The 19389-nt window shown below is 43.8% G+C and overlaps 1 protein-coding gene across 7 annotated transcripts in view; it reads left to right on the forward strand.

The window, feature by feature from the left end:
- The window catches only part of vps13c (vacuolar protein sorting 13 homolog C), a 79483-nt gene extending 60769 nt beyond the window's left edge, over window positions 1–18714 (forward strand). For all 7 annotated transcript variants that reach the window (XM_064336784.1, XM_064336786.1, XM_064336785.1 and 4 more), the window contains 25 exons: window positions 214–603; window positions 1022–1126; window positions 1224–1388; window positions 1608–1733; window positions 2114–2247; window positions 2735–2861; window positions 3367–3602; window positions 4066–4210; window positions 4418–4558; window positions 4927–5008; window positions 5302–5371; window positions 5611–5722; window positions 6263–6376; window positions 6933–7066; window positions 7173–7254; window positions 7413–7526; window positions 7863–7938; window positions 8359–8522; window positions 10044–10089; window positions 10460–10583; window positions 13334–13448; window positions 15772–15863; window positions 16367–16490; window positions 16669–16752; window positions 17604–18714. In XM_064336784.1, coding sequence (XP_064192854.1) covers window positions 214–603; window positions 1022–1126; window positions 1224–1388; window positions 1608–1733; window positions 2114–2247; window positions 2735–2861; window positions 3367–3602; window positions 4066–4210; window positions 4418–4558; window positions 4927–5008; window positions 5302–5371; window positions 5611–5722; window positions 6263–6376; window positions 6933–7066; window positions 7173–7254; window positions 7413–7526; window positions 7863–7938; window positions 8359–8522; window positions 10044–10089; window positions 10460–10583; window positions 13334–13448; window positions 15772–15863; window positions 16367–16490; window positions 16669–16752; window positions 17604–17705 — 3204 coding nt within the window. In that variant the 3' untranslated portion in view covers window positions 17706–18714. The remainder of the gene's footprint in view (window positions 1–213; window positions 604–1021; window positions 1127–1223; window positions 1389–1607; window positions 1734–2113; window positions 2248–2734; window positions 2862–3366; window positions 3603–4065; window positions 4211–4417; window positions 4559–4926; window positions 5009–5301; window positions 5372–5610; window positions 5723–6262; window positions 6377–6932; window positions 7067–7172; window positions 7255–7412; window positions 7527–7862; window positions 7939–8358; window positions 8523–10043; window positions 10090–10459; window positions 10584–13333; window positions 13449–15771; window positions 15864–16366; window positions 16491–16668; window positions 16753–17603) is intronic.
- Window positions 18715–19389: the final 675 nt, after the last annotated feature.

Genomic DNA, 19389 nt, shown 5'->3' on the forward strand with positions numbered 1-19389 from the left:
ATGAAAATGAATGTGCAGTATGAATCGGTGTCTGTATGGCTGACTATATATTATCTGTGGTATATGCAAGACAAGGACTGTACAAGGTATATGTACAGTGCTATATGAACACGAACAAATTCCTTTTGCATTATGTAACGTGTGTGAATGACTGAATGAGTGAATGTTCAGCGGCCCGAGCTCCGATGACGCTGTTCCTTTTTCGTCCTGCAGGGGTCAGCAGAGACCCACGAGCTGCTGGAGGGGAGCACGGCGGACGTGCTGAACGCCCGCATCGGCGGCGAGATCATGGAGCTGGTGCTGGTGAAGTACCAGGGCCGCAACTGGAACGGCCACGTGAAGATCCACGCGGGCATGGCTGAGTTCTTCCCCGTCTGCTTCGGCTGTGACTCGGCCGAGAAGCTGACGGTGGACGTGAGCGTGCACACGGCGCAGGCCGGCGGCCGCCTGGTGCTGTCCGTCTTCAGCCCCTACTGGATCATCAACAAGACCTCGCGCATCCTGCAGTACCGCGCCGAGGAGGTCCACGTCAAGCACCCCTCCGACTTCCGCGACGTGGTGCTCTTCTCCTTCAAGAAGAAGAACATCTTCAGCAAGAACAAGGTAGGGCGAGCCCTTCCGCCCCACAGCTCCTCAGTGTTTCTCGATCCCAGAACCTCCTGGCTCTCTGCTCCTTTCCAGGCTGTTCCTTCTCAGCTGCTGCCCCCTCCCGCATGGAGCTCTGCCTTCTTCCTTAAGATACTTTTTTTCCTGCTTTAAACTGAATTAAACATAACAACTTTTTTTTTCTTTTTTTCTTTTTTTCTTTTTTTTTTTTTTTACAGTGCAACACTGTTTCCTTCTCTTTGTAAATGAAATTTTTTTTTGATTTAATGTCGTATTGTTAAAGGAATTTTATTTGTATTACAAGCCAGTGACACTGTATGAGTTAAATTGATATTATTATTATTATTATTATTATTATTATTATTATTTCCACATTGATCCGCTATATAACTCTTTTGTCGTCGTCTTGTTTCAGTTGCAGCTCTGTATCTCCACCAGTACCTGGTCAGATGGCTTCTCCCTGGACACAGTTGGAAGTTATGGGTGTGTGAAGTGTCCTGCCAGTAACATGGAGTATCTGGTAAGAAAAGGTTCAGCCTATGCTTTTCTCTCCTCTGATTTTTTTGTCTGCCTATTGACCATGCAAATTGTAACCCTCGTTCACTGCTCTCTTACAGGTGGGCGTTAGCATTCAGATGAGCAGCTTTAACCTGACTCGAATAGTGACCATGAGTCCCTTCTACACCCTGGTCAATAAGTCGTCCTACGAGTTGGAGGTGGGAGAGGTTCAGATGGATGAGACCATCATGCAGGGGAGATGGCATTACATTGCATCCAAAGAGGTAAAGGGCACATAAATGAACGAGCATGCACATGCACCGATAGACATTCTGACAGGTGCAGACATACAAAAAGACAAACAGGTTCTCACGCACACACACTTGCACACTCAGACACACGCACACTCACACACACACATGCACGCACACACGCAGGCACACGCACACACACACACACACACTGTACACACACTCCAGTCATTGTCCTCTTCTTTCTCTCAGTGTCTTCCGCTGTGGCCAGAGTCCACCACAGGCAAGCTGTGTGTTCGTGTTGTGGGCTCAGAGTGCTCGTCCAAATCCTTCTTCTTCAACAAGCAGGACAATGGCACCCTGCTCAGCATGGATGTGGTGGGTCTAATCTCTCTGGCTCAGGACTGCAGCTCAGTTTGACCATACTACCTTTTATTACATTTAACATGTGTATTATCACATCATGATGTGTGATAGATCAGTTACGAGGCTAAATAAATTCAGCTAACCATGCTTAATAACGGTATTATTGTTATTATTAGTAGTAGTAGTAGTAGTAGTTGTATTGCTCTTATTAATAATATGCTTTTTGTTTAGCACCTTTCATATATTGAAATGCCAACTCAAAGTCATAAGGTTTAAAGTGAAGTCTGTGCTTGTTATTGAGCTGTGTACCGAGCCTTGTGTAGTGTGCGGGACTGTTGCTGTCCAGTAAAATGGCTGACCCTGTGCGTACGGCCTCTTCCTCCTGATGTCAGTGCGGTGGCATCATTGTCGACGTTAACATCTCGGACCACTCCACCGTCATCAGCTTCAGCGACTACTACCACGGCTCCGCCCCCGCTCTCATCATCAACCACACCCCCTGGGCGACCATGTGCTACAAGCAAAGGTAATCCACGGTCACTGTGAACATGACTCTCTTTTAATCTAGCGGTAATCTGGCTGAGCATATTTCACAATAATGCACAGTACTTTCTTAATACAATTCTAAAACATAACAATAACGATAACAGTTGTAATGTGACTGTTCTGTCTATATGTCACTTGTGGCATTATGGATTTTAACGATAAAACTGTGGTTACTGTTGTCAGAGTAGCGGTTTGCGACTGGAGAAAGCGCTATATAAGTTGAATTGAACTGAACTGAACTGAACTGAACTGAACTGAACTGAACTGAACTGAACTGAACTGAACTGAACTGAACTGAACTGAACTGAACTGAACTGAACTGAACTGAACTGAACTGAACTGAACTGAACTGAACTGAACTGAACTGAACTGAACTGAACTGAACTGAACTGAACTGAACTGAACTGAACTGAACTGAACTGAACGATGTGTATGAGTGGAGTTGGTTACTTTGGTCGCATCCGCAGCGGGTCGCCTCAGACCCGGCAGCTGAAGCCGGGAGAGGCTCAGCGCTTCGCCTGGGACAACCCCGCCGGGACCCGCCGGCTGGCCTGGAACTACATGGAGCAGAAAGGGGAGCTGGACCTGGTCAAGGTGGGACTGACCGCACACGCCCGCACGCATCACCGTGCCCGTCCCTGCGCAATCCCGCCATGTTTACAGCTGGCTCGTCAGCAGCGCAGCGTAACACTACAGGACACATAGCGCGGCGTTTGATCTGATCCGCATGGGCTATCTTTGTGTGTTACGCTTTCTTACGGATGGACTTTTTCTCAAATACAGCTAAACACCTTGCTGATAGAACTGTGCTACGTCCCGTCATGCTGAAGAGTGAAGCTTGTATGCTTATAATACTACTGCACACTCATCTGGTTCCACATTGTGCTCAGTACTATGACCATTTGGACAATAATACAGTGTAGGGATTGTGGTTCTGCTGTTGGTACCCCCAGCTGGGCCTTCATATTAGGACTACTTTCATTTTTACATTCCTTGGTTTTTGTATTTGATGCGTTCAAACTAGTTGCCGCAATTCCTTTCTCTCACTGTAGGGGTCATAAGAGTGCAGTGCTCTAGACCTTTTGTCGTGTCATTTCAGGACGAGTGCGGCCAGTTCGCCTACGACAGCCAGACCCAGATCCACTGGGTGTCCTTCCTGGACGGGCGGCAGCGGGTGCTGCTGTTCACCGAGGACGTGGCGGTGGTGACCAAGGCGCGGCAGGCCGAGGAGATGGAGCAGTTCAAGCAGGAGATCAGCGTGTCCCTGCAGAACCTGGGCCTGTCGCTCATCAACAACGACCTCAAGCAGGAGATCGCCTACGTGGGCATCACCAGGTAACCCAGCCCACAGAGCAGCAGGGCCCCGCTCCCTGTTCCTCAGTGCTGGGTCTACGGCCACACACTGCTAGCTTGTGTCAGGATAGTGAGAATTCACCAACCTTTAATGGATGGAGCTACCATGTGTCACTCAATCAGTGATCATGAACCAATAAAAACAAACCATGATCCGTCCAATGCAGTAAATCACAAATTCTTTGAAAACCTGCTATATAGACTTAATTGACTGACTGAGTCACTGATAACATGTGATTGGTTAATCAGTTTATAGGCTCATGAAGCCTCACTCATCTAGACTCTCAGATGTTTTATTGGAGAAATGTTGAGATGAGAGGCCCTTGTCTGTTCTGTGATGCGTTGGTGTTTGTAGTGCTGTGATACGTGTCACATTGTGACCCTGCATGGCACTGTTTGATCCAAACTCAGTAGAGAAACCCCTCTGTTTGCGAAACGATTCCAGCTCTGGTGTCGTGTGGGAGATGAGGCCCAAGAATCGCTGGAAGTCCTTCAATCACAAGAACATTAACCTTCTGGAGAAGGCCTACCAGAACCAACTGGCTGGGAAGTCCCAGCCCGACTGGGTGAAGCTGGAAACCGGGCTGGAGGTGAGACTACATCCACCCTTTGCTTCACCCTTGCTTAACTGTTGCAGGTGGTAGATGGTGAATATTACATGGCTACCATTGAAATTTGATGTCACTCATACAGATGATTGGATTGAATCATTTTTGGGGGCTGGGCCTAGATGTGGATGTGGCCTCACAGTAACGGCTGAAGCTCCTCCCATTCTGTCTGCTTGTGAATTGAAACAGGTGAACTTCAACAAGGTGCCCATGGTAATGCGTCAGCCGTACGCCTGCCACATCCGCAGGAACTTCCTGTCTGGGATCCAGGTGGAGTTCAAGCAGTCCCCGCACCAGAGGAGCCTAAGGGCCCAGCTGCACTGGCTCCAGGTACTGCTCTGCTCTCATTGGCTGTCCGATCCACAGACCCGCCAAAATTCTCCACCCATAACTTACCCATAACATAATATGAAGCATGTGTGGTCTATGAAAAGGCACAGTGTGTTCAACGAGAGATCAGAACCAAAGTGTGATTGATTTCCATCGACTTGACCTGTTTGTCCCTGGTCCATTTTAAACTACGTATAGACTTTTTCCACAAACAAATGCATTAATATGAATTATAATGTTTAAATTAATTCTATATTGATATTAAAGGATCATTAAGTGTTGGAAGAAGATCTAGGCTTGCTCGCATACTCTGTTCACTGTATGATGATGACGATGAAGTGCCACATTGTTTTCTCTTCCCCTAACAGGTGGATAACCAGCTCACAGGCGCTATATTTCCCATTGTGTTTCACCCAGTTCCTCCACCCAAGTCCATCGCCTTAGACTCAGGTAGCTGAATGACCCCATATTCAACAAATGTATGAGCTTTTGTGTGCACGTGTGTGTATATGGTTGTAAATATGTGAGTGTGTGGCTTGTGTGTTTGAGTGGTAGTGTCAGATATCTTAGTACATGCATGTGTCTTTGAGTGTCAGTGTGTGTGTATGTTTGTGTGTGAGTGTGAATTTGTGTGTGTGTGTGTGTGAATGTGAATGTGTGTGTGTATGCGTGTGTACTTGTATATGTGTTGACTGTTATCTGAGGAGACAGTCATTTCCTTGCCTCTTTTTTTTTTTTTTTAGAGCCAAAGCCGTTTATTGATGTCAGCATCATCACAAGATTTAACGAACACAGCCAAGTCATGCAGTTTAAGTAAGTGTGATATCCCCTCATCGGGCTCTACAGTGGGCCTCTGTTTCTCCTACCCTAATTAGCGTCCTTGCTTAACGCGCTACGTTTTCCCTTCTCCCTTGGGAAACAGATGCTCCTCCTGCCATATGGAGCGTGTGCCATTAAACAGTGTTTATCCAAGTCGTTATCCCGGCGATGCTAATTGTTCTTTCGTAATAGGCTGCGCTGTGTAAAGCTGGTGACTGCGGCTGTTCCTGCAGGTACTTCATGGCTCTCGTCCAGGAGATGGCCGTGAAGATCGATCAGGGCTTCCTCGGGGCAATTATCGCGCTCTTCACCCCGGCCACTGACCCGGAGGCAGAAAAGCAGAAGGTGACCCAGCCGACCGGGGCAATAATGAGAATGTGGCCTTGAGCGCAGTGGCGGCAGTGCAGTATGATGGTTAGGGAAGTGGGCTTGTAACGGTTGTTGGTTCGATGCCCAGTCGGGCCATTGCGGTTATTCCCTTGCGCAAGGGACCTAACCTGAATTGCCTTAGTGGAATATCTAGCTGGATAGATGGATTATATGTAAACTGTACGAGTCATTCTGGATAAGAGTGTCTGCTAAATGCCTGAATGAAATGAAATTAGTTGGTATTGAGAAACATGGTAAATGCTGCCTCCTAGTGTTCGCCTGTATTTTTACATAGCAGCGAATGGACATGGGAATTACTGCAGCAATACATGTGTTTCTTATTTTCACAGTTCGGGTTAATGGGTTTTCTGTCACAGAATTTCAGATTTGTATTTTTGTAACACTGTGTTAAGCATACTCTGCTTGTTTGTTATGCAGCACAGATGTGTTTGAATCATGTGCTGGCTTTTCTGGGGACGAGGTTGACAGGAATGTTTTTTTTCTGAATGCTTTCAGAATAAGCTCATTGAGAAAGACCTGGAGGCACTGCAGGCTGAGCTTATGGAGGCATCAATGACGGACACCTCGGGCCTCAGCTTCTTCGAGCACTTCCACATCTCCCCTATCAAAGTAAGAGTCTCTTTCACAGCATGTGTCCATATCCCCCCTATGAAACGAGTGCACTTCCACATCTCCCCTATCAAAGTAAGAGTCTCCTTCACAGCATGTGTCCATATCCCCCCTATGAACGAGTGCCTTCACTCCTATCAAGTAAGTCCACGCTGCATCCATCTCCCTGAACAGTGCATCTCACATCTCTCCTATCAAAGTAAGAATATTTTCACAGCACACTTCCACATGACACGTATCACAGTAAGAGTCTCTTTTCTCAGCACACTTCTACATCTCCCCTGCCAAAGAGCATTTTTGCAGCACTTTTCTTAAATGTCCTATCAAAGCAAGAGCTCTTTTCACCCAGTGCTCATGAGGTGCTTATACTAAGCCGTGAGGAAGGTAACCATTCTCCGTCGAAAGTAAGACTTATTTTGTGGGCATGCATGTTTGTTTAAAGTTGAATGTAACTAAGACCTGATGCAGGTTAGCATTTTGCGAATCTGTTTGGTGTTTCGTGTGAGTGTTCATCACCGCTGACAGGCATTCATTGAGCCCCTGTACTTCCCTGCAGTTGCACCTCAGCCTGTCCCTGGGGTCCAGTGGGGAGGACTCAGAGCAGCAAGAAATGGTCGCCATCCAGTCCGTAAACTTACTGCTGAAGAGCATCGGGGCAACTCTGACTGATGTGGATGATCTCATCTTTAAGTGAGCCATTTAGAAAACTGAATTTTATGAACTGAAGAAAGCGCTTAAATTTTTTTCCATTGACTGCTCATTGGTGGCTTAGTGATCAGGTGTCTATTTTGTGCAGGCTTGCCTTCTTTGAAGTGAAGTACCAGTTCTACAGAAGAGAGAAGCTGATGTGGGCTGTGATTCGACACTACTCTGAGCAGGTGAGCTGCATCTTCAGCCCTGCCGCTGAACCACACCGTCTACCCCACAACCGTCAAGGGTTCTGAGAGTTTCGGGAAAACGTGAAAACATGCAGCGTGCATTTATTAGAGTGCTTGTTTAGACTGAACGCTCACTGGCAATTTCTCCCCCCCCACAGTTCCTGAAGCAGATGTACGTGCTGGTGTTGGGCCTGGACGTGTTGGGGAATCCGTTTGGACTCATTCGAGGCCTGTCCGAGGGAGTGGAAGCCTTCTTTTACGAGCCCTTCCAGGTTCGGATACGTCCGTGCAAACTGTCATTTTTTCCCTGTATATTTTAATCATCAGTGACTTTTGCACCGAGCTTGTAATCGTCCTCTCCAAAGTGGCTAATTAAGCACTGATGTTCGACTTGTTTTTATAACTCCACTCCACAGCCCTGCTTTTTAATGACAGCGGATTCCTTTGCGATGCGTTAGTTCCGGAAAGCCCGCGCGGCGTATTGTCAAAATGACGGATAACTAAAGGAAACAAATTATCAAAGGCGTCGCAGGCGCGTGACACGTACCTCCCGCCGGGTTTGGAAGGGAGGATGAGAGGGCTTTTTGATTTCCCCCCGTCTGTCACAGGGAGCCGTCCAGGGGCCCGAGGAGTTTGCGGAGGGCTTTGTGATCGGAGTGCGGAGCCTGCTGGGGCACACCGTCGGTAAGGCTGCGACAGCGCTGTGTCACGCCGTTTTTATTTATGTTTGATCTGGAAAAATCAAGGCACCGTAATGCTGTAAGTAATGCTGGGCAGCTGACCCTGGCCATACTGACTACATTAGCCCACCGCTTTATCACCCTATGCACCTTCTACAAGGCCGGCTAGCGGGGGGGTTTCTGCTGTACAGAAAGGGGAGGGGTTGCCTGAGTACTAGGGAGAAAAATTAGGGTAAGCTTAAGTATTTTAGTACTGAAAAAGTTCCTTGAATGATCAGAAGAGTCTAGATTTTGACAGGGGTGCATTGTAATGTTTTTTTGATCTGCTGTATATTTTACCATCTACTGTATGGGTTGCAGAGAAAATTTTGTGTTTGGGGTCTGAACACTGGCTCACACTTGTCATCTCTCTGTCGTCCTCCAGGGGGTGCTGCAGGGATGGTGTCTCGGATCACCGGCTCCGTGGGCAAAGGTCTGGCCGCCATCACCATGGACAAAGAGTACCAGCAGAAGCGCAGGGAGGAGATGAACCGGACGCCCAAAGATTTTGGGGAGAGTTTGGCCAAAGGAGGGAAGGGCTTTCTCAAGGTATCGCCCCCTCTGCCTGGTTTGACCCATCCCCCGACAAACTTAACCCAAAACCCCATACTTCACCAACCCGCTATCTGACTTTTAGTACATCTGCTAGTGTCTTCAGTATCACAATATTCACCAAGAAAGCATGTTTTATTATGTATATGTAATGTTACATTTATTCTGAACGTGGTTTTATGGCACACTGACAACTGTAATCACCCCTCTGGAAATGTATATGCTTACACAAGTATATCTGCGGAGCAGCATTTTTTTAAATGACTTGCTGTGCTTACTCCACAACATACGGCATGCACTCAGCGAAGAAACATTTGTTTGCTACCAATCAGTGGAGCTGTTCTTATGAATGCAGGAATGCACCATGCGAGACCTTTGGTTCTCCGTGCTATTTTTAGGAGAGACAAATGCCTCACAGCAAATATCACATGAATATGAATGGTGTGCTGTGCTGCTGTATGTGGTTTCAAGCGAAAAGCTAAAACCGTGGAAAAAAAATGCAAACAGCCCCCCCAGGCACCGGGGTGCTGTGTGTTTCTACCACAGCCATTTTCCATCCTGAGTAATTTAATACCGGGGTAACATGTTTATAGAAAACATGTTCTCATTTTAATTTTGCTGCAGTGTGAAATAACAGTACTCAAAAACCTTTTTAAATAAATATCTTGTGAAATTACAAGCATAAGAGTTGCTAAACTGCAAGGGTAACATGTTTTTAAGATCTTAAGAGCTATGAGTTTCTTGAGAAAATATTTAGGGATAGCAGATAAATTGTATACATTTACAGGGTATATATGGATGAAAGTATTGACAGCCGTCTGGGTTTCTGCCATTTCCATGCTGTGGTCACTGTCGTTTTGTGTTGGTGCATAAAGGAATTAATTCTTTATTGTGCCTGCTAAAAGCAGCTGTACCATTTATTAATCTTTTTTACATGAGGCTAAAATTACCTTGTCACTTGTGATATAGTAATTACAAGAAAATGATTTGCTTATGCAGAGAATTTATTACAGATCAAATAGGCTGCCTTGCCCTTTTGTAATCAGCAAGTCATTTTCATTGGACATGACATTAAGATATTTGTGGTTGATGTATTTTATTACGAAATCTCCAGTGCCACAGTGAATATGATCTTACCAGCCTGTAAATGTGGGTAATATTTAATTTGAGCAGTGTAAATCTCTACGTGGACGTAACTAAGAGGACATATAGATATTCTTTACAACAGATTTTTTTTAACCTGTGATTCTTAGCTGCACTTGTCAATCCATAAATTAACTTAAGTGATTCTTTTGGAACTGAAAATTGATTTGTGCAGGTAATAACAGTTTAAAGAGTGAAAGAGTTGGTTTTGCGAGACACACAGAACAGTGAATTCTGCCTGTCGTAGCACTTGATGTGTTATTTGTCCAGTTCTGATGGAAGGAAAGAATGATATCCATCTTTTGCACTCGAGCTATGCTTTATAAAGAAAACCTTGCTATGGAATCCAAATGTCCCTGTCTCTTCCTTCCTCAGGGTGTGGTCGGTGGAGTGACTGGGATTGTCACTAAACCTGTGGAAGGTGCGTATCCTACTCTCATATTGTTTTAGTGTTTCATTGTCTGCTTATTGTGGTAATTCTGTTAACTCCTCTGTTCAACAGAAATAAGATGTTTTTGCTTCGACTATTAGCCTAGCCAATAACTATCTACTTATTGGGAGTCCTCCAGTTACGTGAAATCACCGCAGTTTTAAGATAGCACAATTAGCTGTTATTAATTTGCAGCCTTCAATGCACTGACCTGCACAATAGCCTTGAGTATGCTGAGAGATGATCTGAACTGTGATTAAAGCGGAGAACAAAAACTGTGAAAACATAGCATGTTTCAGCCATTTTAGTTGTATCTGTGGTTAGTTTTTTTTGTGGACCAGCCATCAATTGTTTGTTTCAGGGGCCAAGAAGGAGGGCGCGGCTGGGTTCTTCAAGGGCATCGGGAAGGGCCTGGTGGGGGTGGTCGCCCGCCCCACGGGGGGCATCGTGGACATGGCCAGCAGCACCTTCCAGGGGATCCAGAGGTACGATCTATCCCACAATCCCCTCACTCGCGACTCCTCCTCCAGTGAAGCAACTCACATCTGCAGCTTTTCTGAATGCAATGCTTCCTAATGAGGAGTTAGAAGAAGATAATGTTTGTAAAAGCTGATCCCATTCTGACTTTTAAAGAATGCCAGACAGTATATGTTCTTTTTAGTCTACTTTTAGTTTGTTTGATTGTTTGCTTTTTTTGGTCAGTATGCCAATTCGAGATAACTAATCCATTGTTTTCTGTTTTCTTATCACTAAATCCTGTGGAATCGTTTTTGTTGTGTTTCATGGTTAAGTGAGTGAGTATCTGGTCACACGCAAGGTGTCATAGAGCTGCTTTGACCAGTTTCCAAGCCTGTTGAATTAGCCCGTACCACTGTACAGGCTGGTAGTCGATGGCAGGCTCAAGCATTTGACTGCGGTTAAATCACTTTCGGGTGGTAAAGAGAATGATCCAGGTGGCACGATGGAGGTTTTAACAGGGATGTTACTCACAGAAAGGTAAGTGTTGCATCGTGCCCATGGGAGATGTAGCCCCTTGTACAGTGCATTACTTACGTGTAATATACTGTACAAGCCAATGGATTCAAATGAAAGAACTTGTGAATTAATACCCAACATGTAACCCCACATCATTTAACACTGCAACTGACTGCCCTTCCATGCTGGAGCATTGTGAGATGAACAGCCAGCCCTGAGAGAAGCTCTGCTAAGGGAGGAAGGCTGAAAAATGGGAGCACTTTTCCTCTAATTGAAATAGAGATGTTCAATCTAATTTAGGGATGTTAAATCTCTATCATTTAAATGTGTACATGATAATGAGTCCGTAAAGGCTGCCCGTTTCTTAAAATCTTTATGTCCCCAAATACATTTTCTAAAATTTATGTTTAGTTATTAAAATCAATGAAGACATTGATTTTATTACGTTTGGAAAGATTCAAATCAAATCTAGACGTGTGCATATAGCACATACTGTATGGCGATGTGGTTCACAGCATAGCCTGGCCTGATACTAGAGCAGTGGCAAAGAGAAAATGCAGAGCTGGCATGAAGGAACAAATCTTGGGAGGAAGCAAATTCAAGAGCCCGTCCTCTTCTACCCAACACAAGTCCTTAGCTTCTGCTTGCATTTCTTTTACCTGTAAATACTGCAGCTTGATGAAGCTGATGATGAAATTGTCCTCAGTTCATTTATTGTCGTTTCAAATTTATTTCAGAAATCTATATGTGTTAAATATATCCAAAACACTTTCATGTACACTTTTAAATGGTTGAAAATCACTGGAGAATCGTATTGAATAGATTTTTAACATCCTTAGTCTTATTATGCGGCTCGATGCATGGCTGTACTCATTGAAACAGGGCTGAAGTGTGTTATTTCAGCCACACTCACACCTGAACTCAAACCGCGCTCAAACTGCGGTCAAACTGCGGTCAAACCGCGCTCAAACCGCGCTCAAACTGCGCTCAGACTCCTCCTCGCGGTGCTCTTCTGTCTGGGCTTGGCCAACTGCACGAAAGCACTGCACTGCCAGATGTAATTTGGCGTGCTGCAACGAACCAATCTCAACCTGACATCGTACAGGACCACTACCTCGCTGTTAGGCAGTGTAAGTGTAGATGAGGGTGAGCCCTGTGCTTATTTGAAGGTGGTGGGTGGGGGGGTTTGGTTTGTTAGAGTAGGTTCATACTGTACACTGACAAAAAGCACGGATTCATTTAACTTTTCAGTAATTAAAGGGCTCCTGTGTAAATTACCCTCTGCAGGTACTTTTATTTGGAACTTGAAATTGAATTGATGTTTTTTTGGGGGGGCAGTAAATATGTTTTAGCAAATTCAAACTCTGGGAATAGTATGTGTCGCCTGACATACTATCTACATACATCTCGCAGCATATCAGTGATCTATTCAAAGCTGACATTATTTGGTATGGTCACCAGAATACTTTCCCTGGTTTTCCTTTTCCTTTTTGAAAAGTTGGAGGGTTGGGGTTAGGGGTGTGGTGGGTGGGGCGCACTTTGATTTGTGTCCCAGAGAAAGGCACGCGTGCTTGAAACCGCTGTACACCTGGACTGCGACTCTTTAAGCCCCTGCGAAATTCACACTGAAGGGCCGTCATGCAAATCCTCCCAGACTGCCGCGGCGGCTCCCCCTGCTTTTGTCTTGAACTCCCCGCCCCGCTGTTTCCACTGTGAGGTGGTGATCCCACACACCGCTGTTACCCTGGTGATTGCCTAGCGTGAAGACCCGGCCTCCCACAGCATTCTCTCCATCCGTCATTCTGCACCATTCTCCTCCAAACTAAGCAAATGCTGCATCTCTCAATAACCTAACGCACTTTGCTATTCCATGCTCTCCCCATAGAGGTAACGAAAGGTGAGACACAGGGGGCTCCTCGGGCGCCATCATGTTGCAATGCGTAACTTCTCAGTCTGTTGTCTGGAGGCATAGCTTTCTCTACGCTTCTGTTTGAAATAAATTCAAAACACGAAACACAAATGAAATTAAAAATAAAAAAACATTTGCCTCAGAGAGAATCTTCAAATGTCCCATGTGCGTTAAACTGGTGGTTCTGAGTGTCCTTAAGAAAGAGGGGAAGTAAAGGAGAGAGACGTGTAAAAAGAGCATGGGGGCCGGCCTGTATAGGGTACTGCTTTCTCTCTGACCAGAGTGATGACACACTGCTGAGTTTTTTCCGGGTTTGGAAGAGAGCTGATGGCGCTTGCTGTTGATTGACAGGGTGGCGGAATCGACGGAGGAGGTGACCAAGCTGAGACCCGTTCGGCTGATCCGCGAGGACGGCATCGTTCGCCCGTACGACCGCGTGGAATCCCAGGGCTACGACTTGTTCCAGGTGAGGCAGCAATCCTGTTCCAGCCGTGCTCAGCACACTTAATCAGCGTTCTTCCATCGAATGGGCAGTGTCTGCATAGTGTTCATCGCACTGCTGGAAAAACCAACCATTTCAATACAACACACATGGCATGTTTCTTTTTCTTATCTTCTTTTGAGTTATTCCTTTTACTTTTGTCATTGGAAAGAAGTAATGTATATTCAAAACATGTCAGTTATTATTTCTGTGCGGCAGACATAGCTACTGTCAAACCTGACATATTAATACCAGGTTGGGGGGCAGACTGAGGTCACGCACTGTTCTAGTTCTCTGATTGGGTGAGAAAGATACCTTTGGTGGCTGATAAGCAAATGAGTCATGGTACAGCAGCACCAGCTCCAACATTTTACAGTAGTTGCAAGTGCTGTAAAAAGCTGTACTTTTCTGTACTATTGAGAGTTAGTGGACACTTCTAGCAGTGAGTGTCTGAAAAGTTGAATAGAACTTAGTCGCCACAACTGAAAATAACGTTGTGTTCTTCAAAAGGATAAAGACATTGGCAATATGCCGATATGCTTGGCGTGACTGACCTTGATTCAGTTGACTAAGTGTAAAAACTGAAATGGTCGTTTTTTCTGTAATAACTAACATGTTTTGAGAGTATGATTGCACTGTATTGCATTCTTGCAGTATTTTTTTAAATGGTATAACCATTTGTCTGATCTTCAGTAATCTTTTTCATATATTTTTTCATATCTTCTCATGTTTCTTTTGGAAATCTAACTTTATTTCTTCTTTCTTATCTTTCTGACATGCTGCCTGAAAAGGATTAAGGGGGGAGGGGTATGGAAGAGGTGGGGGGGGAGGGGGCTTAGAAAGGGTCTGTGATTCTGCGTGTGTGTCATGGGGGGAGAGGTTATAAGATAAGTTGTGTGAAGGGTTTTGCCTTTGTTGTTGTGTTATGGAAATATAATACTAGAGCTTACACATATTATAGCACCAGTGACATCATCAAGTGCAAATTGCCTTACAAACCACTTCAATGCAGCTGTTCAGTGTTGGCATGTAAAGCTGCATAGCCTGGACTGCTATAGTTCCGCTGTACTGTAGATCACATTTTTACCACCAGGATTTGTGGTTTCGAATTTGTATTTTTTTTTTAAATATTTTTTGTTTGCCAGAACAAATTTCGGTTGCATACCTCAGCCAGGTCCCGGAATATTTGCCTTGTCTTGGCATTGACAGATTGCCTTGTGCCAAATATCACCAAGTTTGCATTTCATACAAATTCACTTTAGGAAACTTCATCAAAGCAATCTATCATACAAGACTTAAAGTAGTTGAGAACCTCTTATATTACTCAGACCTCATATATACCAACAGGCATTCCCGAGCTGGCAAGAAAAAATTTGTTTTGAGAATTAATTGCTTGAATAAAATAATACCTCTGTAATGTTTCAGTTTAGACTGTTAGACTGCATACCATAGCACAGAAAACCATCTTATGGTACAACTAAAATAAAATAAAAAACTTGTTTTGCATTATTAGTGTGCTACTTTGGCAACAGTGCACTATATTTTTCTAAAGTTCCCCTAAAATGTCTCAGACAGCTGTAAATTCGTAATCACGCAACTTTAATGTCGTATCTTTTAATTTGTGTACCTGTGCAATTTAGCTTTTAAAATAGCAGAAATAACGTGTTCACATTAATATAAATCGATGCAAAGCACCAATTTATTTTCATACTTTTTATTATTTAAAGGAGGCATGAGAAACAATGTACTTTGATATTAATTATATTCAATTTTAAATGTTTCAATTATATGTAGCAGATTTTGCATAACATTTGTCAATTTAATCCTGAAAATGAATTATTTTTGACTGCTTAATTGTCTTGAAGTTATTTTGAATGTTTGTTAAGTCTTAAATGGACTATTGTGATTTGATGTTGCTTATTAGGTATACAATATTACTCATCTTATGTAAGGGTATTTTAATCATAAACTTACAATAAAAAAGTACTTCTCTGCTTTGGTTGTGAGATTCTATCTTTATTAAACGTACTGTACTTTGTTCACCTGCATTTCACTCAAGTAGAAATAATAAACTAATCGAAGCAACAAAACACAAATGTATTTGTCAAGGCAGAAACACTTTGTGTGTAAGTACATTCAGAACAGTAAGGGGGAAAAAATTGTTAATTTGTAAGTGATGTCATCAGTAACTACATATACAGAGAATGTTCTAGAGTGTACATTAAATCACTCACACTGAAATGGGCCCCCATGCTTCCAGACACTCTTATTTATTCACAATGCAAATGTCCCTGTCGCTTTCTTTCAGAGGTCAGAGATAAAACAGTTAGATGGAGAGATATTTCGAGAGCACTGTGAATTCCCCGGCCACAGAAGAACCAACATAATAGTGACCAACAGGTAAGGGCGAGACACACAGCAGCTCATTCTAATCCCTGCAAACAACCGCATGCAGCGCAAGTACGATGGCTTTTCCTGTGAGCCTGCTGTAGTCGTCTCCATTATACACAGCTTGCTGGGTAGCTCTTGGATTACCTGGGCTGTGCACATACTGCTTTGCCAATACCTGCACCAGCCAACCTGATAGTGTTCCTGTCATTTGAATACGATTGAACCTATCCAAACTTGTAGAAAATAGTGTTGAACATCATTACGTAATTACGCTCAATGATCAGGAGTCCAGGTCATAGTGTCCTGTGGAGGACTGCCTTGTCCCCAGCGTTTACATTCATGACTGTATGATGTTTTTTTGTATGAGGCAGTGATTACAGTGTGATATTTTTTTTCTGTGTGTGTGTGTGCATGTGTGTGTGCGTGTCTATGCTTGCATGTGTGTGTGTTTGTATATGTGTGTGTGTTCATGTGCGTGTGTGTGCTTGTGTGTCTGTGCGTGCATGCCATAGGCGAGTCATGTGTGTGAAAGAGATTGAGTTTGTAGGACACTTTAATAAAGAGTGGGAGTGCTTATATGAGCACTTCTCCCAGCCCCCATGTGCGAGCGGAGGAGACCTGAGAATATACTGCAAGGTACAGCCCTCTCTCTGACTGCCTCTGGCACCATATGAGCATTCACCGTGATTGACATTTCTCCCTATTCACCTTTGCTTTATGGTTTAATAAAATCCCCTGATAATGAAAAGGTTGCGTAAAATGCTAAATTGAAAAATGGAGCTATTGGCCGGGAATGAGCTTCTTGTTTGTATAGGAACAGAACAAACTGAAGATCCCCAAGAGGGACGGACAGGAGCCAATGAGGGTTGTTCATCTTAAAGAGGCAGCTGTTGCCCAGGTAACATATCTCTGACTCCGCCCTCTACAGTACTGCTATTTGTTGTTTCTTCCCCATGCTCTTTCCATCTTATAAATACATTTTTTCTACTGTACTGCAGAAGGAGTAAAACTTTCCTAGTTAATATTTTTTTAAATCATGGTCCATGTTTAAAATGTACTTTTCATAGAGTTAAGCAATATCTTTTAAGTGTATTATTAAAGAAAACAACGGTGTATGAACGAAAACAAAGAAAGCATAAAACTTGTAAATTGACCTGGCATTGAGTAAAACCAATCCTTATGGAGGTCCAATTTAATAATCCCTTTGAGACGGAGGTCAAATAAAACTTTAGCACTCTAGACTCACTTCTCATTTACAGGCTTAACATTAGTCTAGTGACAGCCATGCCCTTACAGAACTGTTGTGCACAAGACCATTCCTAATTACAGGAAGTTTTGTTACCTGTTACCCTTTCTTACTGCTGTTTTTACCGTACTCTTTTGTTTGAATGGTGGAATCCTGCCAATTCTAATGTCTTGCTGTTGTCTTAATGCATACATTTTCTGAATCTACAGCACAGTTATCCTCAGACATTGCAAGCCATCTCTCGATCTCTCTCTCTCTCTCGCTCTCTCTGTCTCTCTCTCTCTCTCAAAACTAGCCTATAAATAATTCATCCTGATGTGAATATATTTCTTCTTATTTCACCAAATGCTACATGTGCAAGAACCAAATGAAAACGTTGAAGTATGAGTCAGTTAAAGGTCCTCGGGGGTGGAGGTGGAGGTGGGGGAGGGAGGGGCTCACAGTCACGCTCAGCGCGGAAGTCTCTGGGACCCGCCTGACGTCCTCTCGCCCTCGCTCTGCAGAAAGTGTGCGACGCCATCACGGAGGCCCAGGTGGCGTGCCGGCAGCACCGGATGGTGAAGCAGAAGTCCCAGCGCTTCCTGAAGCCGGGGAACAGGAGCTAAGCTCGCCAAGCTCATCTTCCAGAGCAGCTCACTGCACAGAAGACACTTGCACTAAGACCTATTCCTTTTGCTCGCTTGTTCCTGTTTACGATCAAATAGGGTACTGCCTAATTGGAATTTAGCCACAGGAGGGATAGCATCTGATTGTTTAAAACTGCCAATTGCACTGAAACACCGAGATAAAGAAAGTGATAACTGACGAGATGAATGTACAAATGTCCAGCAGTGATCAGTCTGTGGCATACCAGTTGCATCGTCGGTTTTTTGTCTTAGCTGTTGTTTGTCATTTAAAGACATTAAAGGCTCGAGGTACATCTGAAAGCCCAGTGAATGGAATTTGCAGTGGTTTATGTGGGATTAGTGGTAATCTAGTCTGTGTTTGTTCAGGTTGTTGAGTTTGTTTTTATATGGCTTTTTGTGTTGAGATGAAGAAGCTAGCACTTTATTTTATTTTGGTGAAGAATGTACACGATTATATATACTCAAGTATGCACTCAAATCAATTTAGCAGGGAGAAATCCTGTCACTACAAGACTATGCAAATATAATATACATGCAACACGTCCATATGAAAGCGTATGTAATAATCAAAGATCCACTTGTGGACCAAAAAACCGAACAAGTGAATAATGAGATATATTTTACATGAAGGATTTTCTATGTGAATGTAGGATTACGGTGAATGGGTTTGTTCCTAGTTTAGTCTGTTTCTTTTCTTAATCACAGTATTCCTGTGTTCTTGTGTTCATTTCAGAATGTAACATGCATCATCTGTACTCATTATTCCAGTTGCTACAGTAGTATTTCAAGCTTTGTTTAAAGGCTTGAAACATTTTTTTCCATTAAACTGAGATTAAATCTATTTGATACAAAAACAGATTGTTTATACACCATATCCTTGTCAATGTTCAGCTTTAGTAGATTTATAAAGCCCATAATCACAATCACTGGGGTAGGTGGAATATTCTTGCTTCAATTAAAAAATAATAAATAAAAGCCTGGCCAGTCAGTGGTGGTTTATTTTATGTGTATCTGTGAGTGAGTGTGTGTATGAGTGTGTAAACGGTAAAGGTCTCTTTCTGAGTGAGTGTGCTGTATAGGCATGTGTTTGTGCCTTTTTATTATGGGAGTGGCGGGAGGAAGATACTTTCCTGTTCTGCTATTATAAGCAATACTGTGTGGTTTTCCTGCTAAAGATTTAAAAACCTGACTCGACAATAGGTGTCCTGCTAAAGAATGAACGCCTGACTCTACAGTGTGCCTGGGGTGCAACTGCTTTGTGCGGGTAAAAGATGGCACAGTAAACCGCAACAAAAACCTTGGGGACGAAGACTGAGGAAAGGCAGTGAACAAAACGCAGAGAGGAGGCATGCGCCACACTCCTCTACCAATCCCAGATAAAGCTCACAAACACTCAAGGGCTGATGGGACATGAAGGCCATGGTCAGTGGAAACTACAGTATTTGCTGCAAACATGTTAACTAAACACCCTTCCCAATGGGAGAAAGATGGTTACCGAAAAATACAGAGGAGAACACTCTGCAGGCGGTCATAACTAGATGTGTGTCTGGAATGTATGGATGAGCCTGATGTATACCGTACCATAGAATGACCTCTGATCTCCTGCTTCCTCTCAATATGTAGGGAGAACGCTGTTTGGCATTCTTGCTAATATTGTTTATGA

The sequence above is a fragment of the Anguilla rostrata genome, chromosome 5 (genome assembly GCF_018555375.3).
Source record: "Anguilla rostrata isolate EN2019 chromosome 5, ASM1855537v3, whole genome shotgun sequence".
Classification (NCBI taxonomy): Eukaryota; Metazoa; Chordata; class Actinopteri; order Anguilliformes; family Anguillidae; genus Anguilla; species Anguilla rostrata.